This window comes from Pelecanus crispus, chromosome 8 (assembly GCF_030463565.1).
Source record: "Pelecanus crispus isolate bPelCri1 chromosome 8, bPelCri1.pri, whole genome shotgun sequence".
NCBI classification, from domain to species: domain Eukaryota; kingdom Metazoa; phylum Chordata; class Aves; order Pelecaniformes; family Pelecanidae; genus Pelecanus; species Pelecanus crispus.
Window position 1 is genome coordinate 38,421,570 of NC_134650.1, and position 23,574 is coordinate 38,445,143.

At 40.2% G+C, this 23,574-nt stretch overlaps 2 protein-coding genes across 2 annotated transcripts in view; one reads left to right on the plus strand and one right to left on the minus strand.

The window, feature by feature from the left end:
- The window catches only part of DYNC1LI2 (dynein cytoplasmic 1 light intermediate chain 2), a 204,972-nt gene that overhangs the window by 152,964 nt on the left and 28,434 nt on the right, over positions 1-23,574 (plus strand). The gene's annotated exons all lie outside the window — the stretch shown is intronic.
- Positions 1-23,574, minus strand: part of BEAN1 (brain expressed associated with NEDD4 1) — a 55,214-nt gene that overhangs the window by 11,641 nt on the left and 19,999 nt on the right. Inside the window, exons 3-4 of the mRNA XM_075714807.1 lie at positions 7,029-7,238; positions 4,228-4,369 (exon numbers count right to left, since the gene is read on the minus strand). Of these exons, the coding sequence (XP_075570922.1) occupies positions 4,228-4,369; positions 7,029-7,238 (352 nt within the window). The remainder of the gene's footprint in view (positions 1-4,227; positions 4,370-7,028; positions 7,239-23,574) is intronic.

Consider the following 23,574-nt stretch of genomic DNA (forward strand, 5'->3'; position numbering starts at 1 on the left):
CAGCAAAACCATTAACAATAATCTTTACTTTTGACTTGTGATGCAGAACTGCAATTAGTGGGATGAGCAGCGTTTCTTTTTGTATGCAGAGTCAGATCGTGGCCCCCCCAGGGTCGCAGTCCACTCAGCCCAGAAGGGAATCTTGAGGAAGCAGTGGTTGGACAACTTTATGTCTCTGATCCTACTATTGATGTCCCAGAATAGTTTCTTAGAACAAGGTAGGACACAAGACAGTTAACTTGTGCCACGCTTATTAGAGAAGTAGCTGGAGAACTTACAGGAAAGCACAGATCATCTAGTGCTATCTTGTATCACTCATGTATCTCCTTCCAAACAGAGAACTCCATAGAGGTGGAAAATCCTTCTTCGGGCCTGTTTCAAACTGGAAATGGAAGCAACCTTTGGTTTAATATTAGGAGACCTGTCTGCTAAAGAATATGTTCTCAGAGCTTGTTCACAGGAGTCTGAGCTTGTTCTCAGAAATCTGGCCAACTGCCCATTCAAGCTGTTGCTTGGGTGTCAGCTGGCTGGCTTTTATTAGTAAAGACTTGTGGGTGTGGGTCCAAAAACCAGTCTAAATTTTAAAGTGGATTTATATGAAGTTCTACAAATTTAGATGCCAGGCTCAGAATAATTTTTCATATGTGAGCTTTCTGCTAAAATATTTACACCATCTCTAAAAGCCCATTTATTATATAGTATGACTTTGTAATAGAATCGTAGAATAGTTTGAGTTGGAAGGGACCTTTAAAAGTCATCAAGTCCAACCCCCCTGCAATGAGCAGGAATGTCTTCAACTAGATCAGCTTGCTCAGAGCCCCATCCAACCTGACCTTGAATGTTTGCAGGGATGGGGCATCTACCACCCCTCTGGACAACCTGTGCCACTGTTTCATAGAATCATTTAGGCTGGAAAAGACCTTTAAGATCATCCAGTCCAACCATTAACCTAACATTACCAAGTCCACACTAAACCAATTAAGGGTAGACTAGACTAAACCATGTCCTAAAATGCCACATCTACCCATTTTTTGAACACTTCCAGGGATGGGGACTCCACCACCTCTCTGGGCAGCCTGTTCCAATGCTTGACTACCCTTTCCGTGAAGAAATTTTTCCTAATATCCAATCTAAACCTCCTCTGGCACAGCTTGAGCCCATTTCCCCTTGTCCAATCGCTAACTACTTGGGAGAAGACACCAACACCCACCTCACTACAACCTCCTTTCAGGTAGTTGTAGAGAGCGATAAGGTCACGCCTCAGCCTCCTCTTCTCCAGACTAAACAATCCCAGTTCCCTCAGCCGCTCCTCATTGTAAAAAATGTCTTCCTTATCTAGTCTGAATCTACCCTCTTTTAGTTTAAAACCATTACCCCTTGTCCTGTTGCTACAGGCCCTGCTAAAAAGTTTGTCCCCATCTTTCTTATAAGCCCCCTTTAGGTATTGAAAGGCTGCAATAAGGTCTCCCCAGAGCCTTCTCTTCTCCAAGCTGAACAACCCCAACTCTCTCAGCCTGGCCTTGTAGGAGAGGTGCTCCAGCCCTCCGATCATTTTTGTGGCCTCCTCTGGACCCGCTCCAGTAGGTCCAGGACTTTCCTCTGCTGAGGGCTCCAGAGCTGGATGCAGTACTCCAGGTGAGGTCTCACCAGAGCAGAGCTGAGGGGCAGAATCACCTCCCTTGACCTGCTGGCCACGCTGCTTTTGATGCAGCCCAGGATACGGTTGGCTTTCTGGGCTGTGAGTGCACATTGTCAGCTCACATCCAGCTTTTCATCCACCAGTACCCCCAAGTCCTTCTCCGCAGGGCTGCTCTCAATCCCTTCATCCCTCAGCCTGTATTGATATCGGGGGTTGCCCTGATCCAGGTGCAAGACCCTGCACTTGGCCTTGTTGAACCTCATGAGGTTCACACAGGCCCACTTCTTGAGCTTGTCCAGGTCCCTCTGGGTGGCATCCTATCCCTCAGGCATGCCAACCACACCACTCAGCTCGGTGTTGTCTGAAAACTTGCTGAGGGTGCACTTGATCCCACTGTCTATGTCATTGATGAAGATATTAAACAGTACTGGTCCAAATACAGACCCCTGAGGGACACCATTTGTCACTGATCTCCATCTGGACATTGAGCTGTTGACCACTACCCTCTGGATGCGACCATCCAACCAATTCCTCATCCACCGAACATCAAATCCGTATCTCCCCAATTTAGAAAGAAGGATGTTGTGGGGGACTGTGTCAAAGGCCTTACAGAAATGCAGGTAGATGACATCCGTAGCTCTTGTCCACTGATGTAGTCGCTCCATCGTACAAGGCCATTAGGTTGGTCAGGTGCTATTTGCCCTTGGTGAAGCCGTGCTGGCTGTCTCAGATCACCTCCCTGTCCTCCATGTGACTTAGCATAGCTTCTAGGAGGATCTGCTCCATGATCTTTCCAGGCAGAAAGGTGAGGCTGACAAGTTGGTAGTTCCCAGGGTTCTCCTTTCTGCCCTTTTTAAAAATGGCTGCAATGTTTTTCCAGTCAGCAGGGACTTCACCTGACTGCCATGACCTTTCACGGAGAGTAGCTTGGCAACTACCTCAGCCAATTTCCTGGGATGCATCTCGTCATGTCTTATGTATGTTGAGGTTCCTCGTGTAGTCACAAACAAGATCTTCCCTTACAGTGGGAGGGACTTTGCTCCCCCAGTCCCCATCTTGCAGTCCATCCACTCAAGAGGTGTGGGAAGAGAGGTTGCCAGTGAAGACTGAGGCAAAGAAGTTGTTGAGTACCTCAGCCTTCTCCTCGTCTGTTGTTACCAGTCTGCCAGTCTTGCCTATTGCGGGGAGTACGCTTTCTTTGACCTTCCTTTTCTGGCTGACATACCTGTAGAAGCCCTTCTTACTATTCTTTGCATCCCTTGCCAAGTTCAGCTCCAGCCGCACCTTGGCCTTCCTGACCCCCCCCCCTACACGTAGAACATGCACAGAATAGAAAAAGCAAAGATCTATATATTGTATGTTCACACTACTGACTTGCTCTATATTGCATATGTCTACAAGCAGTCAGAAGTGGGCTGGTCTCATTAGTACATAGGTTTAACTCAAAACAGAGTCTGCTTAAAAGAAAGAAAAGAAAAAAAAAGGGGGGGGAGCAGGGGAGCATGGCTGTTCAACCATTATTTGCCGTTTGTAAGATATGGCACTACAGAAAGCCTGAAGTGATGTTCTGTTTAAAACTATTTCTGTTGGTTCATTGGAGGAAGTAACTGAAGTCCTTCATTTATTAACCTGGAGGTGCATGAGACACAGAGGAGATATAGATGGCCTAAAGTGTGACTCTTGTCACTCGTGACGGCTGTTCTTGTATCCTGTGAATGCAGACACACAAATGTGGAAGGAGCTGCTATATAATTTCTGGAATAACTGTCTTTGGAAAGAACCTCTTCTGGTGATGTTACCTCCCCAGGTAATTAGAACTGGCTGATATTTGAAGGATGCTCTCCTCCAAAGATGCTACTACAATCCAGGCAACTCTGGCTCTCCGGGGTGGGTTTGGGTTAAACAGCTAAAATGGTACTCGTCCTCCTTCACAGATTACTGATACAAGATGAACAATCCCAAACAATTTTCTCCCTGTCCTAAATTAGGAGATTAAGTACAATTACTAGGTATGTCAGAATGGTATGTTTTCTTCAGTTCTGCTTTCTGATAGAATACTGGGGTTAAAAAAGCTGAGAAGTGACACTTGCTGAAAAATACGGAAAGGTTTAAAGGTTTCATGCACTTTTTTTTTCTTTTTTTTTTTTTTTTTCCCCCTCCCTCTTCTGTTTTTCTATTTACTCTGATCTGAATGGTCTCAAGGTCAGTAATAAATGTAACCTGAAAGTTCCTGAAAAAAGTATATATTTTTCTCCTGGAAGTGAAACTTGGGCTTGTAAAATAATTTCTTTCAAAGACAGATGTTCATAAGTAATTTGTGTGTTTCACTAGTGTGTCATCAATATGATAAATTTTAATGTGAATATTGGTAAATGAGAATTGGCTGTACACATGCCTTTATTTATTAAAGATATATTCTGCTAAGGAAAACTTGAACTTATACTCAAACTAAACAAAGTTTCTCTGTACTTAGTGTTTGCGTGACCTGCATTTTTGTAGTGGGTATAGGTCTAGCAGTTTTATTTTCTTCTTTAACAGGCTTTGCGAGTGCAGGACTAGAACACTCAGGATCTTAGAAAAGTGCTTACCGTGGAGGTGAATCGGGATACATGACGTTGACCTGAGAAAGTGTATCCACATAGGAACCAAAATCAAAAGCTGGGGAGAACTCTTCCATGCAGGTGGATCTCAGCTCTCCAAAAGAGCCACCGTAAGAGAAGCCATCTGGAGCTGGAAAACAAGCAATTAATACTTGCTGATCTTTTCCTCCATGGTGGATTCTCTGAGACAGTATCACTATTTATAACACTACCATAAATCAGAAAATAAAACCTATCTGAGGCAGAAGGATTACTAGTGTTCTGGAACACTGAGGCTTCACAGGACATTTCTATTCTTTTAAGAGCAAGTTAGCATCATCCATAGATGAACTGTGGTGTTTCAGGCTGTGACACAGGGACTATATATTTAGTGCTGCCCTACAAGATGCAAGTGTCTAAAGCTCTTCTTGTGCCTCAAAGGCTGAAAAGGAGTGGCAGTTCTGCTGCATGCAGCTTCAAACATTAGCAGGATTGCTGAGGTTCCCAGGAGTCGCATGCATTGAAACCTTGCCAAGTCTGTGAAGGTTTTTAAAAGGAGGCTTAGGTGTTTGCTTGTAGGTACGTGTCTTGAGAAAATGCTGTTCTCAATAAAACACTCACAAAAAGGGGAAAAACTGGAAAATAGTAGAGAGAACCATCTTGCTGTCTGCTCCAGGGCTTTCTTAATGCTTTCACACAAGAGTTTCATAGCTCCAGAAATACCAAGAAATTAGTGCTATTTTCTGTCTTTGAGGATAGTTAGTTAATGCTCAACACTCTGGGGTAAATTTCCATAAGAGTGTCCCAAATTGTGGAAATGCAGCAATCTCCTGCTCCTGCCCCCCCCCCCCCCCCAACCCCCACAACTGTCTTCCAAACAAAGTGATCCCTCCTTTTCAATCCATGCATTAAAATAGTACCTGGAGAGAAAGGCCAGCTTCTAAAGTGACATCAAAGTAGTGGCCCTCTCAAAAGAGGGTAAAGGGTAGGACTCACTTGAACTGCCTGTTCCTCCTTCTGGGAATTTTCACCTCTGCCAATTTATTCTCGAGGAATTTACCAGGACTAATCCAGTCTATCACGCACTGTGCTTTCCTTTTGCTTGATAAGTGAAGGAAGCCAACTTCACAGAGACTCCCGCTGCTCCCATGCTGGCCAGTGGAAGCATGCTGAGATATTAGGATGGTGTGTGCCAATGTAAAATTTTCACTCAGGTAGACTGGCACAATTTAGTTTAAGATTATTCTTTTGAATTTCTCTGAAAATATCACCATGCTTTTCTTTTTCCATTTCTCTAGCATTGTTATTTCTAACAAGCAGTTTGAAAATTGTCCTTTATGTTTTCGCCTGGCTTCAGGGTTTTTAAAGGACCTGAAATTAACATAGCAGTAGAGTTAAATGTAATGATTGAATCTTAATGGTCAGTATTTTGTCATGCCAAAATATTAATGGGTAAACCAGTAACTCCAATTTGGGTTTAACTATTTAATCCCAAATTTAGCTGCAGAAAATTAGGAAAAATAGATGTTGCAATAATAGTAGACATTAGGTGGTTGTTTTTTTTTTTTTCTTTTCCCCTCTGTATGTTACCATGGGAGTTTGCATTTCACTTGGAGTCTAAAATTTATTCCCAAAACATAGCCGCTATTCACTTATCTGGATAAACGTTTCTGGGAAAGCTAAAGATAATTATTCCTGTCTCCAGGTGGACAAACTGATCCTAGGAAATTTGTTTCTTTTAGACATGAGAGTTCCTGGTCCAAATAATTAAATTAAGTGCAACTGACTTCAGTGGATACTTGATTTACCTCAGTGAAATCAAGATTTGAGCCAATGCATTTTCATGTGGCTATTATTATCTTTTCTATATAAAGAAAAAAACCCTCAACAATATGCAAAGAACTGTACTCTCATAACAAATTGCAGATATAGGAGCCTAACCACAGATGACAAAAATTGTTGATGCTCCACTCAATTCATTAATCCATTTATCATTTGAATTTTTGCCAGCTGAAGACTTAGAAAGTAACTTTTTGTAACTGTTTTTTCCTTAAATATAGAAATAATCAGATTCTGTCACTTCCTTGACAAAGTGGCTTTTAACTTCTGGTCAGCAAAATCAAAATTGGCCAAAAATATAATTCTACAATTAACTCCTTCATATTCCCAAATCGTTTTAAAGTACAGGGGATTTTTGTCAGCGGGTAGGGGGAGAGGAATTGGCATTTTTTTGATAGCAAACCAGTCTTATTAATGATGATGACAGTTGTAATGACTGATGTCATTAATGACATCAGTCATTGATGATGCCAGTTATAATGACATTTTGATGCCTGTTGTTCTGTTTATATCCAGTTAATTAACTTTTGTGGTCAGAAAAGAAGTAATTGCCTAGTCATTGTTGTAGGTTGGTGCACACTGCAGAAGTGAAAAGATTCCTGGCTTTCCAACAAATAGAAATTACATTATATGCTATACCAAGGCTATAAGGGGATATGAAAATAAACTATCAGGAGTCTAGCGATGGAGAAGAAATCTTATACTGTATCAAGGGAAAATAAACTCTTTAAGAAATGCTGTCAGCATTGGCCTTGTTTATGTTAACCATTAACTATGGAGCTTGTACTATGTGAATTCAGTGCCGGCACACAGATGTTATTACACTACAATGCTGCCTGTGACCTACTCATCCTGTTTTTTAATTTTTTTTTTTTTTTTATCCCTTACACAGCAGCCAGATGCTTTCTGTTGCCCATAGCACCAGATATTAATAAAGTTAAGCATTATCTTGCTATAACTAGCTATCTTACCATAAACAGTATCTCTCCTCGGATGGGGGTGTCTTAACCGTCCGTCCTTTCGCAGACTGCCAACAATGATTGTAACACAGGATAGAAATAGCACAAGTCCGATCACTACTCCAGCCACCAGAAGGGGTGAAACAAGTAAACTGGTATCATTTCCGTTTTCACCGTAGCTGGGGAATTCACTGGTTGGGCTGCTCTGGTTCAAGTGAACTTCTGTACAGCAGAGAGAGGAAGAACGTGTCAGTTGTGAAAAGAGACATTTACAAAGCGTGGTTATACAGATGCCAAAACTAAGGGCTTTCAAAGCCCTAAGAGACAGCCTGAGACAGATCCATTGTATGAATTCATGCTCTTATGGACAACCTATTTATGAGACTGATTTCTGGAGCTCTAGTAACTGATTCTGGGGGAGTCACTCACTAATTGTTTCCCTGTTATCGGGGAGTATCCTGCTGGAGTCAGTGATGTATGTTGCATAATGGTAATTTTGATTGCTTATTCCTGGAAAGATTCTTTGTATCATGAATTGATTGATGCTGAAAGAACTTCAAAGAGCAAGGAGGAACGTGAAAACTCAAAAACTTGGCTCCGAGCAGAACAGAGGAATTGTGTCTTGTTACTCGGCACTTGGGGACATGGTTTAGTCTAGTCTACCCTTGATTGGCTTAGAGTAGACTTGGTAGTGTAGGTTAATGGTTGGACTGGATGATCTTAACGGTCTTTTCCAACCTACACGATTCTATGATTCTATGATTCTATTCTATGAGAATATGTGAGAGGAAGTACTGTGCAGACACGCAGGTCAGTGCAGGAGGAGGGCAGGAGGTGCTCCAGGCACGGAGCAGAGATTCCCCTGCACCCTTGGTGCAGCCTATGGGGAGGCAGCTGTGCCCCTGCACCCATGGAGGCCCACGGGGGAGCAGAGATCCCCCTGCACCCGGGGAGGAGCCCACGCCGGAGCAGGGGGATGTGCCCAAAGGAGCCAATCAAGGGTAGACTAGACTAAACCATGTCCCGAAGTGCCACATCTACCCGTTTTTTGAACACTTCCAGGGATGGTGACTCCACCACTTCTCTGGGCAGCCTGTTCCAATTCTTGACCACCCTTTCCGTAAAGAAATTTTTCCTAATATCCAACCTAAACCTCCCCTGGCGCAGCTTAAGCCCATTCTCACTCCTCTATCCGGCTGCAATTGCCCAGGGGTTTCCCCCTGCCTTAAATACTTTATCCCCGAGGTCCTACCACTGTCGCTGATGGGCTCAGCCTTGGCCAGCGGTGGGTCCATCTTGTAGCCGGCTGGCATTGGCTCTGTTGGACACAGGGGAAGCTTCAAGCGGCTTCTCACAGAAGCCACCCCTGTAGCCCCCCCGCTACCAAAACCTTGCCACGCAAACCCGATACAATTCCCAAGTCAAATACCCTTTTGAGACAAGCTAAAGAGAGAGTATCAAAAGTTAAACAATGTTTCCTGTAGACTGGTGACATATGACTATATGTGAATTAATGGCCCAGAGATGTATTTATGGGGAATTGTACTGCTAATGGAGGGGAGGTAAATGTTCGTAATGATGGGATGAAGGATTCAGGATTTCAGCAGATAGAATCCCTGTTTAAGTAAAAAGCTCTGTATGTTTATTTGTGGACAGAAGTTTTGGCATGCAGTATAGGTAACCAAATTTGGGCCTAGGCCTTGAAAACAAGTCGCAATAAGCACCCATTTTCCTATCCTTAATCCACAGCTTATTAAAAAACAAAGAAACAAATGCACCTCCCCCCAAATTAAAAAGAAATCTCCCATTAGCTGCTTAGGATCAGAGTATGTACTGGGTAAACCAGAATTTTATTGATGTAAGAAATTATTGGAGATGCGTATATACCAAGACTAGCTTTCAAATATGCCATGGATATATTTATATATCTGGCTATATGCCAGTTGAACAGATAAATAATTTGTTTCCTACAGAAACTAAGGCTAACAAAATTTTGCTCTTTTGAATGTTTGGTAAAGTGAGAATGTGCTTTTGGAAGTGCAAGTGCTTTTTACATGGATAGATATTAGCAGATAGTTTTCAGCAGTGTTTTCCCCACTCTTTTCCTTTGGGATATACCACTTAGTCTTGCAGTCACAATAAGCTTCAAAAGAAGATGATGACTGCAAGCCAATATATATTATCATTGGCTAACACTTGACATTGAGAGAACTGACTAGAAATATTAAAAAAGTGTCGAATTAGCATGTAGTAGGGGTTTTGTTAATTTTTTAGAAGCACTTGACTGTTGGCTGAGAATCTTTATAAGCAATTAAGATAGATGGCCAAGAAATGTGCTGAGCTTTTACAAAGCATTTTATGCCAAAAGAGAAAACTGAATTTTCTGAAAATTAAACTGATTCTGTAGCATTAAATCAAAAGGGTATGGAAAACTGTCCTACTTAATACTCTTAGCGCAAATACTTTTTGGGTATGGGATAGATGTTTGAGAGGTAGATTCCACTGATCTTACAACCATTGCACTAGAACTAAACTTCCTCAAAGTTTAAAAAATTCTCATTTGTACAGTTTTTTAAACTCTCTCTGTTGGTAGTGTGTCCAACATGTGTGTACTCCCACTGGCTTTCCATAGCCTTGTTTATTCAGATTTTTGAAAATTTTGTCTTTGAAAGATGCAAACATCACAGCAGTGACAGTTAGTTTAAATCACAATTGCACGGAATTGACACCTGAACTGAAAGTACTGGCTGGTAATTTATTGGTAATTTTGGCTGACTTGCAACGATAAAAGGGGAGAATCAACATTGTTGCCATCATGATGAGAACATGAGCCTGGGGTATGAGGTTGCTCCATGCGCTATCAGGCTCATGGTCTTCAAATTGAAGTCAAGTAGTACTGAAACCGGAGTCAGTGATAAACTTCCTGCAAAGTTCAGTGGGAAAGAGGCCACAGTGAGTGCTTTTGCATCTTCTGAAACTTGGACAACTTCTAAATGATCCTCTTAACAGGAAGGGACTGTCTAAAGAAGAGAAGAGTAGACTAGATTTTTTTTTTAATTATTACTTTTATTTTTGTTGTGTATTGTTTAGCTATGGAAGCCAGCTGGTATCTTAACACATTGACTATTTTGGAGATTCCTGTGGTGCCATGCCACCCAGCATGAGCACTAATATTTAGTCCTATTTTGCTTTATAGGAATTTAACAGGTTAGCAGTGACTTCAAATAGAAAGTACTCTCTCTTATACTCTTCGCTTGTACTTGAGGTGTCATTTTTTATTTCAAGACAACCCATTTATCTAGCACTTTCTCAGGGCTTCCTTAGATGTTCCAAATCTTGTCTATTTTATCTCTTGTTTCTCACCATCATGAATCTTTCCCTTTTTTTATGCTTTTGATCTAATTGAAGCCAGTCTCTGGTAAAGACAAGATATATTGCAATATATGAATAACTCCCCTTAGCCTAGCTCCTAAAACAATATGCAGTTGATAAACTTCTCTTTTGGTATTATTTTCAATTTGACACTGTGAGTCTAGTCCTCCAGACTTTACAGACTGACTGACTACTATGGGAATTGCTCAAGTGACTAACAACTACAGAATGAGATGCTATGTTGATATAAATTCTTTGGTTTTCAATTCTTTTGGGGGCAAAAGATGTTTACATTACTTCTGGCAAAGGAACATCTTAAATTTTTCTCCTCTTATCCACATACATCTTCTTTTGATAAACTGTATGTTTCTGTATATAAAAATACTATTTTTTTTCATTCAGAATAGAAGTATCTGGAAATTTATGAAAAGCCATAAATATAACAGCAACAGCAGAGTGCTAACTTTTTTTTTTTGAGCTAAGTTGTATTTTTTCCATGAAACTGCAAATTGTAAACAATACACACATAAATATGAATACTTTATATCTAATACTCTAAATATTAATTATATTGGACGCACATACCATTGCTTTTATCCAGTGATGGGAGTTGTGCAACTAACCAGACATGGCATGGAACATGCTGGCGGTTGCAGCTGTGAATACAATGCAAGGGGCACATATGGCTGAGCGAACACTTAATTTAGAATGAGACTACTAGTGGAAAATTGCCTATGCTGTCTGTTTGGTGTTAGACAATAAATTATCCATCTGCAAAAATCCCTTAAATATCACATTATATTATTTTACCCAGTGCTCCTGCATCTCAACAGACCAACTTGTAACTCCATGTAACTGAAAGAGGTGTAGTACAACTTGACTTTTTTGGCACGTGTTGTGCTATTTCTCCTTCTCACCTTCTCATTAACCTGTCTTTGAAGGGACACTTCTTATTCCTTTCTAACTTGGCGGTAAGGAATGTTGAAGTTTCAGTTGGGTCAGATCCTGTCAGAGTGAAATGTCTTGGTGTGCAGATAAGTCATGGAAGCTTGGTTCATCCAAGATCTAGCCCTTTATTAGGAGTGGCTTCTCTGTTCTTCACTGGCTTTTACCTGCTTGTATCCCAGATGAGACAGAAGGGAAGCACTACATATAAATGAAAATCACTTCTCTCCATACTGAAATAGTTGTGGGGTTTTTTTTGTTTGGGTTTTTTTTTTTTCCTGAAGGCACATCAGCTCTAGTGAAGCTGCAATGGTGTCTGTAATTGATAGGGTTTTCTTTGTTGCCTTTGAAAATGGGAGATGATTTCAAGGCTGGATCTTACTAAGATAACCAATTCTCTACCCCTGGTTTAAAATATCTCTATCATCTTAATAAAGATGATAATTCATGTTATCACTGGTGGAGAGGATAAGACACGGAGTGGTTTTGTTTCCCAGACTGAAATGTGCAGGAACAGCTCATGAAGAAGTGCTGATGTGTTGCACTGGAAGAATTTTGTGTGCAGAATCATACACCTCTAGAATCCCTGCCAGCCTCAGTTAAGCCTTGCCTAAGGACAGAATGGGCTTAGTGATTACTTGCAGAACTAGGGCTGAAGCACACTGACAGAAGAATGTTGTATTACATGTACGCCCTGGGTTAGTACAAGTTCTTTGGGGTTGATGATCTAGCAGCTCCTATTACCTTTAAATATGCTGTATTAACAAAGTGTACAGGACTGGAAATGAGTAGGAGGAAGCTCAGTGTGACATAGTGCATAGTATGCTTTGATTTTTAAATAATCACAACAAAGTGTCTCAAACACCAAAGCAATTTAAAGTATGTTTCTGATATCCTTGTTTTTTTAAATTCCTGGTTGGGACAGTGTTGGAATATGCAGTCTCTTTATCAAGAGGAGGAGATTGACAGCTGGCAAGGAGGAGTTGAGATGTCCCACTGAGGCACAAAGATAAGCTAAATTAGTGGAATTGATGAAGATTTTGTTGATTCTGCCTTTATGAACGGTTCCTGTTCAAAGATTATTTAGTCTGGCCAAGAGTGACCAGTTAGATTCTGCACTTGCTGCTGTACTGGGAAATAAGCCTCTGGCTGCAGCTGCTATCAGGCTGCTATCACACTGCATATTTCTGTAGCTCCCAGGCAGGAGTTCACAAAATGGGTAAGGTAGGTGCATTACAAAGAACAAGCTGAAAAAGGTTTCGGATCACAGGCGATGGCTTTGTACAGACCATCACTGTAGCAAGGGAGTTAGGGATACTATCCAAGTCATTGAATAGGAGGGTTTTTTTTTTTTTTAAGTTTAAAAAAAAAAAAAAGTCAAAAAAAAGGTCAGAAAAAAAAAGTCTCTGTTGGATTCAAAGCTATTCCATCTGGATCCTGAAGAAGGTTGGAACCTCCCACTTATGCTAGATAAATGCCAGGACATCATCTGCTTATGGGACTTACCTTGGTTATCTCCAGTATACACCACGAGTAGCTTCAGACCAAAACCTGGCCTGTATTTGATTTACATTTTTTTGTTGTTCAACTCCTTTTACTTTTGTCCAAACAACCTGACAGTTTTAAATGAAATAGCAATTTAACAAGTTTTGATTTTATTTTTTTTTTTAACCTTTCCTATCCCTAGGTGTACAGAATCACAGAATGCTTTGGGTTGGAAGGGACCTTTAGAGGTCACCTAGCCCAACCCCCCTGCAGTGAGCAGGGACAGCTTTAACCAGGTCAGGTTGCTCAGAGCCCCGTCCAACCTGACCTTGAATGTTGCCAGGGATGGGGCCTCCACCACCTCTCTGGGCAACCTGTGCCAGTGCTTCACCACCCTCATTGTAAAAAACTTCTTCCTTATATCCAGTCTAAATCTATTCTTCTTTAGTTTAAATCCATTACTCCTTGTCCTGTCACAACAGGCCTTGCTAAAAAGTCTGTCCCCATCTTTCCTGTAGGCCCCCTTTAGGTATTGAAAGGCCGCAATAAGGTCTCCTCGCAGCCTTCTCTTCTCCAGGCTGAGCAACCCCAACTCCCTCAGCCTGGCCTCGTAGGAGAGGTGCTCCAGCCCTCCGATCATTTTGGTGGCCCTCCTCTGGACCCGCTCCAGCAGGTCCATGTCCTTCTTGTGCTGAGGGCCCCAGAGCTGGATGCAGTACTCCAGGTGAGGTCTCACCAGAGCAGAGCAGAGGGGCAGAATCACCTCCCTCGCCCTGCTGGCCACGCTGCTTTTCATGCAGCCCAGGATACGGTTGGCTTTCTGGGCTGCAAGTGCACATTGCCGGCTCATGTCCAGCTTTTCATCCACCAGTACCCCCCCAAGTCCTTCTCCGCAGGGCTGCTCTCAACCCCTTCATCCCCCAGCCTGTACTGATATTGGGGGCTGCCCCGTCCCAGGTGCAGGACCTTGCACTTGGCCTTGTTGAACCTCATGAGGTTCCCACAGGCCCACCTCTCCAGCTTGTCCAGGTCCCTCTGGATGACATCTTGTACTTCTGGTGTGTAGTGAAAGTATTACAAAAATTTCAGTAATTACGTAAAAGGAAAAGCTTATGAGAACAGCTCAGCTCTCTCAGACATGATGTTGAAACCAGCATGTTTTCCATGGAACACTTTGGATGGATCTATGCTTTCTTCTGACTCCCTGGTTAAGAGTTCCACTCAGTAATAAAACTGGAACTGAATGCTCCCTCCCCATTATAAAAAAGAGGAAAATACAGTGCTTTTTACTAATTCTGACCAGTTTGGATAGGGAAGAAACTAGGTATGTTCTCCTCAAATAGCTTCTTGCAATCTACTACTTGTCTTCTTGCAAGACTACCTTCTGTGCTTCTGGTGAAAGATTAATCTTGACACACCTGTTGTTGAGTGCTCCATCACATAAGATCTACAGCAGCTGTGACGGCAGCTTATTAAGGTAGGAATAACTAGGGACCCAGAAAGACTTAAAAACTGAGTAAGTACAGGGAGTTTGTAGCTATCGTCAAAGTATGGAAGATGGAAAACTGGTCACTGAAGAAAGGGTTTGGTAGGTCTGGCTATGGCAATGGCTTGTGTTGGGTGTAATGAATTGGGTGGCACTGCTTTAATATTTGAATGCATTGCATGTTTGGGTTCTTGCCCACTAAAGCAGCTATACAGAAGTGCGGACTGTCATGCTACAAAGCAAACTCACATCTGTGTGTTTTTAATACCAAAAGAATAAAACTACGCGGCTGATGAGTTACACTCATTTAGGTATAGGAACACTGCACATCACATTCTTCCTATATTCTACAGAGATACAGGAAGCAGATAAGAACTGCTACCTTAGTATGTTAAACATTTAAATAGTGTTTAAAAGGAACTGATGATGATGATAAGGGAAGGCTATTGGCCCTTTTGCATTTTTACTATCTTGTAGCAAAGTTGAGCAAATGAGTGGAAGACTAGAGTAGTCTGGGAAATGTCCTCTTTATAAATCAGTTTTACAAGAGCAATACAAATAGTATGGGGAAAGGAACTTTCAGTTCAGGAGGCCCAGGAGCACATTTAATTCTCTCACACTGCTTCCCTCTGCTACCTGCAGCCTAGGGGCCAGTCACATGTTGTCCTCCTGTTCTGTATGCCTTTCTGATTTGCACACATAAAATTAAACTGCCTCTTAATTTACAATTGGTATTCAATAATAACTGTATAGGGATTGCTTCAAACTTTTGCCTTAATGTGGCTTGTAAAGGGCATCGTATGGTATACATATTCATAGGTTAAAGACTGGTTGATCTAGTTTAGCTCATATATATTGCAGCTCAAATTTTCATCCACTTACTGCTTATGAGAGCCCATTAACTTGTGCTTGGTGGTAGCTTATCTTCTGGAATGGTACTTAGGAGTTATTTGCCAAAGTCGATGAATAAATAAATTTTTGCTGTCAGTTGCTGCAACTGTGACATTTAAACAGTTCCCAAAACCAGATGATATTCAGTATTATTTTTAAATTTGAGGTAAAAATCTTTCTATACAAATGGTTAACTAGTCTTGCCTGATTATTGCTCTGTGGGAGATACTTCAACATAATCCAGACCCATATGAATACCATTAACCAGGTAGGACCCATAAATTTAGACACGGTTTCTCTGCAGCTCACATTGCCTCTCTGATCTTTCTCACCGCATATATATGTTCTAATCATAATCAAAACTTTTCACTGATTAATAGTAAAAAAATCAAAACCTTATTCAGAACATGAGACTGTGTGGTAAGGACATTTCAGTTTTATCTGATGCACTCAGCTTAAGGTGAATTTGGAGCATACTTACAGGTACAAAAGCCGCCCATGACCTTGAGAAGCTCATCCAAGGCAGCAAGGGTGGCCTTTCCTCTGAGATCTCTAACTCTGCCTTTTTATCATGTCTGCTGGCTATCAGATAATGACTTTTCTCTTCTTGCATTGACATCCTTATTATAGAGCCAGAATGAATAAGATTGGATCACCAGCAGCCTGCAAATTGAGAATGTCAGAAGCAAAGAGAATGTGGCTGCATAAGGGCTCAGAAAATAAATCTTCTCAGATGCTGTGGCTTTAGGGTATTATGTTGATGTCACAGCAGCATGTATAGGTGCTGTTTCAAATTAACAGGAAAAATCTTCCAATTTTCAGATCCATGGTCTATTTTATCAACATGATAAATACCACTGCAGTGAAACAAATCACTCTGGAAGTATAACAGCCCACTTTGTGATGGACAATATATTTCTTCCCCTTTTTTCTCATATACAAACAACTTTGAACTAATACAATTTTATAAGCAGGACCTGAACCTATTACTTTTTTCAGAAACTCCGTATTAGGGCTTGGAAATAAGTATGATGAGAATCCTATTTTACCCATTAAAGTAAAGTTATCTTCATAAGCTCAGATCCAACTTAGGTTGGTAGTGACCTGACCGGGGCAAAAGCAATAATTTTTTTTATTGTGAGAAACTCTGGTATTTTGGCACATAAGCTTCTCATATAGGATTTGGAAAAAAATGTAGCAATATAATAATTTTTCTTTTTATTCTGAGAGGGAGAAGTTTGAAAAATTGTAATTGGCAAATAATTCTGTATTTTACCTCAGCAGTCTGTCTGCTTGAACTGTGATCTAGGTGTCTCATGTATTCCCTTTAGGTGGTTGAGCTCTGTCTGAACTATATCTGACGGGACCTGAAGAGGTAGCTATAGGGCAGATGACAGCTAATGGAAGATGTAGCCCAGGCAGAAAACCTAATCAATCTATATCGGGGAAAAAAAAGACAAAAGCCAAAACTTTCCAGAGAAAAGTTCCATTCTTTGCAAACTTTACTTTCTACCTCCACAGAGAAAATGAGAAGGCAGTGATGAAATTCTTGCTAGCTCTTGTTAGAGACAACCGGTAACAACCTGCGAGCAGCTGACTTGTGTTCTGTTGCCCGCTATATGCATTTATGAATCTGTCAGCTATGCACTTCTAATTATTATTGAATTGGATCAAATTTATGAGACTTTTTAAATGAAGTTTTGTATTTTCCTTTTGTTGCATTGAACTATTTGATTGGTTCTATTAACCAGCATCTTTCAGCAATCATTAACCTGCTCATATGATTTGAAACTCTGGAAAAGAGCTAATGAAGATGGTATCTGCAACAAAGTTCTGAGACTGAACTACTAACTGAGCTTTGGGAATCATATCCACCTTATATATACCTCGAATGCTCCTTCCAGAGGGCTTGTGGCTATGTGCTGCTTCTTATTTAGGACTTTTCCTATCAAAATAATCCTGTTTCTTTTTCTATCCTCATCTCCAGTCTTCAACAGTGGTAATCTACTAAAAAAATGTATGTAGAGGAATGATTGACGTTCACAACTTAGAAAATAATGACAACTAAAATACTGATCTAGCTAGTTATGTAAAGAATTGGGCGTTAAGATAGAAACCTATTAACAACTGCTGGAATCCAAAGATCTTTCTTTAAGAGGTGATATCATATGTGATTATCTCAGTCTTTCTTTCAAGGTGACTTGGATGTTTTTAAATAATTAAAATGGTTTAGCAGTGTTGTTATGCACTTCTGTATGAATTAGGGTGTTGATGTCACAGAGTATACAAAGCCTATAGTATGACTTACATTATCTGTATTTGTATCTGTAAAAGCTACAGCAGTATCTGCCTGCATAATCAAGGAGTTTTCTCATACCATTAAGAAGCGATTTCATTCCCTCAGATTGTGTCTGAATAGGACTAGGACTTGTGCTTAGCTGCAGGAATGTCAAGAATAGCAAACGAGATACTGATTCTTTGGATGATTTCGATCACCTACTCTCTTTGTTGCCAAAGGAGCCACCAAAATTCAAGGACACTGAAAGACCTATAGAAATTAAATTGCTCAAACATTACTATTCAAAAAACTGGGGGGAAAAATCCCTTTCTTAAAAATCCCTATTGCTTACTATAGAAGACCCATTTGGTTAGAGGATTGGTAGACTGGAGTACAGGACTTGCCATACAGCCAAACACCATTCCATATATATGCTGTGCAGTGTCTAGGGGCTGCTTGGTACACATCCTGTATTCTGCCCTCTCCCGTATTTATCTTTGGCCAGCAGAGCTGAGTCAGGCTTAAAGAGCAGAGAAGACTCACACTGCTGAAGGGCTGGAAAAAGTAACTTCCCCCAGCTGATAAGCAGTGGTGTTTCTCCTGGAATAGCGTAACATTCTGCTGCCTCGCATATAGAGCTTATTTTATAGGTTCCACATAGTTCCTTCTTATAAATAATATGATGTTCGTTGCTCTTCCATTTGAGATGGCAGAGGAAGGATTTTGAAAACAAATAACCCCCCCCAACAAGTGTAGCCTTTAGGAAAGTACATTTATTCACCTTTCTATATAAACTGCAGTGTGCGTATGTGTGTATTTTAAATATAAAATGTAGTTTCCACTTCAAGGCTAGTTTCAGCATAGGGTAAACATCGATAGCTGTTAGAGATGAGGTAGCTACACCTTCCTATCTGCTGGGAAGTCAGAAGTAGTCCTGGGTTGTTCACCAAACAGAAGACATATGCTAAGAAGGACTGATATTTACAGATGCTCTGAGAAACATCTGTGTATGTTGCACCATTTTCTCTCCAGCAATTAGGAGTCTAGGCTGTGGGTATTCCTCCCTGTTCTTAAAACTAAGCTATTTATTATTTTCAAAGAGGATTTTTAAAAAAAAACATTTCTAAAGGAAACAGAAATTGCAGTGCACATTGTTCTGCATTGCTACCGAATGAGATTGAGTGAGAATAATAATAGGAAGATGCAGAGTAAGGCTTTTTCTGTGAGCACACTGATTCTTAGTTTAGACTCCATTTAAATAATTGTATGTTACGGGAAAGTTGATTAAATTTTGAACTACAAAGGTTTTATAAATCCCTTTGTAATGAACACTGGTTGCACGTAGGTTAGAAACTCTGTAACGCCCACAGAGCACCCTTGATAATGTCTTAGCCTGGAATACTGACTGGCTTTAAGGCTAGCTAGTTTTTGTGGCCTTTTGAACAAAAGGGACTGGAAAATGGTTCAGTCTCAGCAAATAAGTGTGCCCTGCAGGGGTGGTTCTAATAAGACTACCTAAATGAAAGCTCTTTTAGGGATATTGCCTGGAAAAACAGGGAGAGAGAAATACCATCCAGCTTCCACCTTCTCGAAGTAGCGGTGTTCACATCAGAGATGTGCTTTGTATGCTTAGTCTAATGTTAAAGGTCACTAACTGTTCTTGCAGTTTATCAGGTAACTGTGATTTCATCTCTGGACACAATTCACTATTTCTGATGAGGCAAAATGATCTTCCTTTGACTATTAACCCACCACTGCAGTGCAAATTGACCCTTGATGGTTTCCTGAGCCTTGCTGTTAACTCCTAACATGCCTGTACGCAAACCATCCTACCTCTCCTACTTCTATTAATATTCATAGTGGAAATGTGTCTGTTAAATTGTTCCCATTTACACACTGGAGAAAAAAAAAAAGAATTTTTGAAAAAAGCGATGGGATTCTTGGTGGAGAAACTAGTATCTAGGCTGATGTAAAATCCTCTTCCATCCCCTTTCAAGTGCACATGCAAATATATGGAGAAAGATATAAACAGCTTTGTAATAGGAAAGGAAGTTATTTCTATCCCTGGTTATCCTGATCACGCATGACTGCAAAGGGATTTTCACCTACATACTTGCTAACAGCAAGGACTTTTACAATTGCTGACTAACAAATTAAAAAAGAATTACCAAAAAAAAAGGGAACCCCTTCTTCAGTTTCCTCTTATCTGCCTTAATTATTCATTTTAACTATGTGCTGGCAGTTAAGAGTTACGTTGTTAGGTTCATAATGAGGCCAAGAGGATTCACATGGTGTGGCCAGTTAAGGGGCTTCTATTCAAATTAACTAAATGTACTTCTTCCCTACCAAAAAGTTAATATATTACATTATAGTCTTGCAATACAGGAGAACTCAGAATGTGCTTTGATGGCAATGTAAAAAGTTCACATCAGAAGAATTTATCACCATCTCAAAGAGAATGCTAACCTTAGATACGTAAATCATATGGACTAGTATGAGATAGCTAGATACACTGCTACTTCAATTCTGGTGTGAATGTATTAACATCTTCAGTTTCTTATGTGTTAACAATCAGATTAAAAAACATTCAAAGATTAAAAGCAAGTTGAAGTTTTATATTCTTTGCATTAGTGGACAATGAATTTTTTTGTGAAGAAAGTGACAGCATGAAAATAGCTCCTATGTTATACGACACAGTAGAAATCCAATGTGTGAGCTGGAGGAAAGTGAGTGCTATTCTGAAAAGGGCTTATTCATGAAAGTGATGTAGGACTGAAAGTAATAAAAGGGGAAAAATGGTGCTCCAGGGTTACTAAAGAAATGTCAGATCCCTAGACAACAGGATATGTGTCATCTGTGCTGGTCGCTATCTTCGTAATGACCTTGCAATTAAAGACTTGGGGAAAATCCCTTCCAACAGCAGTAGAGTCACAGAGCTTTGAACAGCAGTAAAAACTTGGTCCTTTCCTGTGAAAAGGTGCTATGGCTTTTGGAGGGGACCAAGGAACAACAACCATGGTTGAATCCCAGGGCTAGAATTCACATTTTACCCCAGTGATCTCCACAGGTCACCTGTCCAAAGTCTGGTGAGACCCGTGGCTGAAATCTGAGGCCTCCACCAAAGATTACCAGTCTGCATGAGTGTTAGCTGAATGAGCAAACCCAGTGAATGCTAAGACAATGTGGAAGCCTTGAACTTCAGCTGCTTAAAGCAAAAGCAATGCAACGCCTGATTAATTTGCTGAAATTGAACAAACATAAACTTAGAAAAGGTGGGCTGGTTTCTCTTTAAAGCTCTTGTGCTTTAAGCTCCTGATGGTTATCGTAACTGGGAAGTGAAATATGTAAAAAGCTGATATGAGCCTCATATTAATTACTAAAAAGCTAACAGTAAGTTTTTGATCTGCTGTAGAGACAAGATGTAAACTCAGAATTATGCTATTGCCTCAAAGCAATTTTGAAATATTATGTTACCTTGGAGTAGCAGGTGAACAGCTATTTCTCAGAATTTATAAAACCTTGGACTTCACAGCATATCCTAAATATAATTGTACTGGCAAAATGCCCAGTTAGAATGGCAATGGAAAGTGGATACTTGATTGTGTGGGGTGGGTGGGTTTTTTTGTTCTTGTGTTTTGTTTTTTAATCCGAATCGCCCACTGTCCTGAGGCTTACGGAAAAACATTAAATGGGAATGGTTTGAAATCTCTGCATGTATCAAATAGTTCCTTTAACTCCTCATTCTTGTCTTGTGCATCACAAGGTATCTTTTGAGGGGTCTTAATCAAGAGTGTGGGGGTGTCTGGAAACTGTACTACAGTGATATGTTGTTCAGGACTTGGAGAAGGGAGAGGTCCTGCCTTCCATTGTAAATTGGTAAGGGAATGTGGTTTGAAGTTAGGTGTGGGGTTTTTTTTGGTTTGGTGGTTTGTATGGGCTGTTTGTTTGTGTGTGTCTTTGGTTTGTGGTTTTTCTTGTTTGCTTGTTTTTTTGTTTGTTTTTGTTTTTTAGCTACTGGAGATAAAGGGACAGACTGCAATTCTTTACCAAGGAAGGTATGAACACTATGCAAAAATGAAATTCTGTTTGAACCCCTGCCACCTTCTAGATAGCTTCTGCATTGGTATTAATTGATAAAATGTGCTAGAAATGTTAACAAGGATAACCATGATGTTTTATGGAGCTACACCTACAGCTTCATAATGTTCAGCCTGTGCATGTTGTCCTACTAAATTTATTCTAAAGGCTGTACTGAATATCATATAGTGCAGGGACCTTCACTTCAGAACCTATGATCTCCCTTGTGTTCACAGCATATGATACAAGAAATACCATGCTGTTTGGATTATTAAAGTAATTGATGTATTCATATTTACTGTGTCACTTGTTAATACTATCTTGTTAAGTCCTTCTGGGAATGAGATCACAGATTTTTCTAACTAGCAGCTGCTGCATAGTTTCCTAAAATACCAGATTTTAGGGTTGGGCCAAGGAAGACAGGGTTGATGATAAAAACAGATGGCCTCATTGCTAACAATATACCTGAGCTTGCAAGCACTGAATGCTTGTGAAGGTGTGGGCAACCTTGTTGATTCAGGAAGTGCTAAGACCGTTCAGCGAGCTTTTTGGTTCTGGAAGGAAAGTCACTGCTCCTGTTCATCTCCTGTGTTACTTGGAGATAAACCCTGTCTTTGAAGAAATATTAGAGATAGCCTAATAATGCGTACTTTTATTCCTCATGTTGCTCTTTATCAGTGTTTAATTACCCAAAAACTCTGCAAAGAGAAATATATACATACCAACCTTAGAAAATTACTGTGACTGAGATAAAAAGTAATGAAGAATGTGTAATGCATTAATTTACACATTATATGAATGTGTATATATTTTACACAAATATAAATTAATTATATTTGTCAAGAGGCTTACTCACTATATGAACTATGCTCCTGTTTCTTCTGATTAATTTAGCACAAGATTCCTTTTTTTACTCTCTGTGAGGTAGATATCACTGATGAAGCACTGGTACCCTGTAATTTCTTTTTCACTACTGCTACTTTATCCAAACAAGTCTTCATCACCACCAGTTCCTGAATCGTTATAGGAGGAATCAATACAGTGTCCAGTCAAATTATCTTGTGCACTGGCTCAGTTAGCTGCTCATCTCTCAATTATTCCCAAACACAAAATTACAATGAAGCAGACACTTCACCGAGGTAGGATTCCAAATGAGCAGGAGGGCAGTAAGATGTGCTGGGGGAATGCTGTCTTTTTCAAAACTGCATTCATACCAGTTTTACATGTGCAGGTTTAATGTACATGTATAATGATCGTGGTATGAGATCAGATTAATTATTCATCCATGCAAGCATCTGTAAGTTAGGAACATAACTATAGTCATTATTTGCAAGCTTATTGAATTAGATTTGAAATACACTTTTTTGTTATGGTTGTATTTTTTCAATGAAGTTTTTATTTTTCTCCTTGGGAATTTTGGCAAATTGTTTGTGATCTTAGTAATTTTTTTTTTTTTTTTTTTTTTTTTTTTTGTAAATTCTAAAAGCAATTTTAAGCAGAGAAATCTAACTTCAAGGTTTTGGCTCACCTTGAAGTACCAATTTTTAATTCTAATTAATATGTTCCTGTGAAGACAGTATACTTAATTGTCATTATTGGTATTGAATTACAAGAATAAATGTGGGAGAAGGGTGCTTGAACCTTGGAATAACATGTAGTTGATCTGTCACATTTGCTTTAGATGTGGCTTCTTTAGGGTGACAGTACCTTCCTGAGTGGAAGGAGGAAATCATGGAGGAGATGGCAAGGAAACCCTCATCTGCGAGAATGGGATCTTTCTTTTCAAAGACTATTTGTACTAGTTCCATTAAGCTTTGTCCAAATAAAAATACATTCAACTTATTTGTCCTAGTAGTTAACACTGAAGAGCCAATGAAAACAATGACACCTCTTCCTTCTGCTCCAGCACCTTGTCCCTACTCCTTGCACAGAACAGCTTGTTTAGGGTGGACAGGAGAAAGATGCAGCAAGTTCAGTCACTAACCTGTTCAGTTTGGTCCAAGACTGGGTTAAAAGAATTAGTT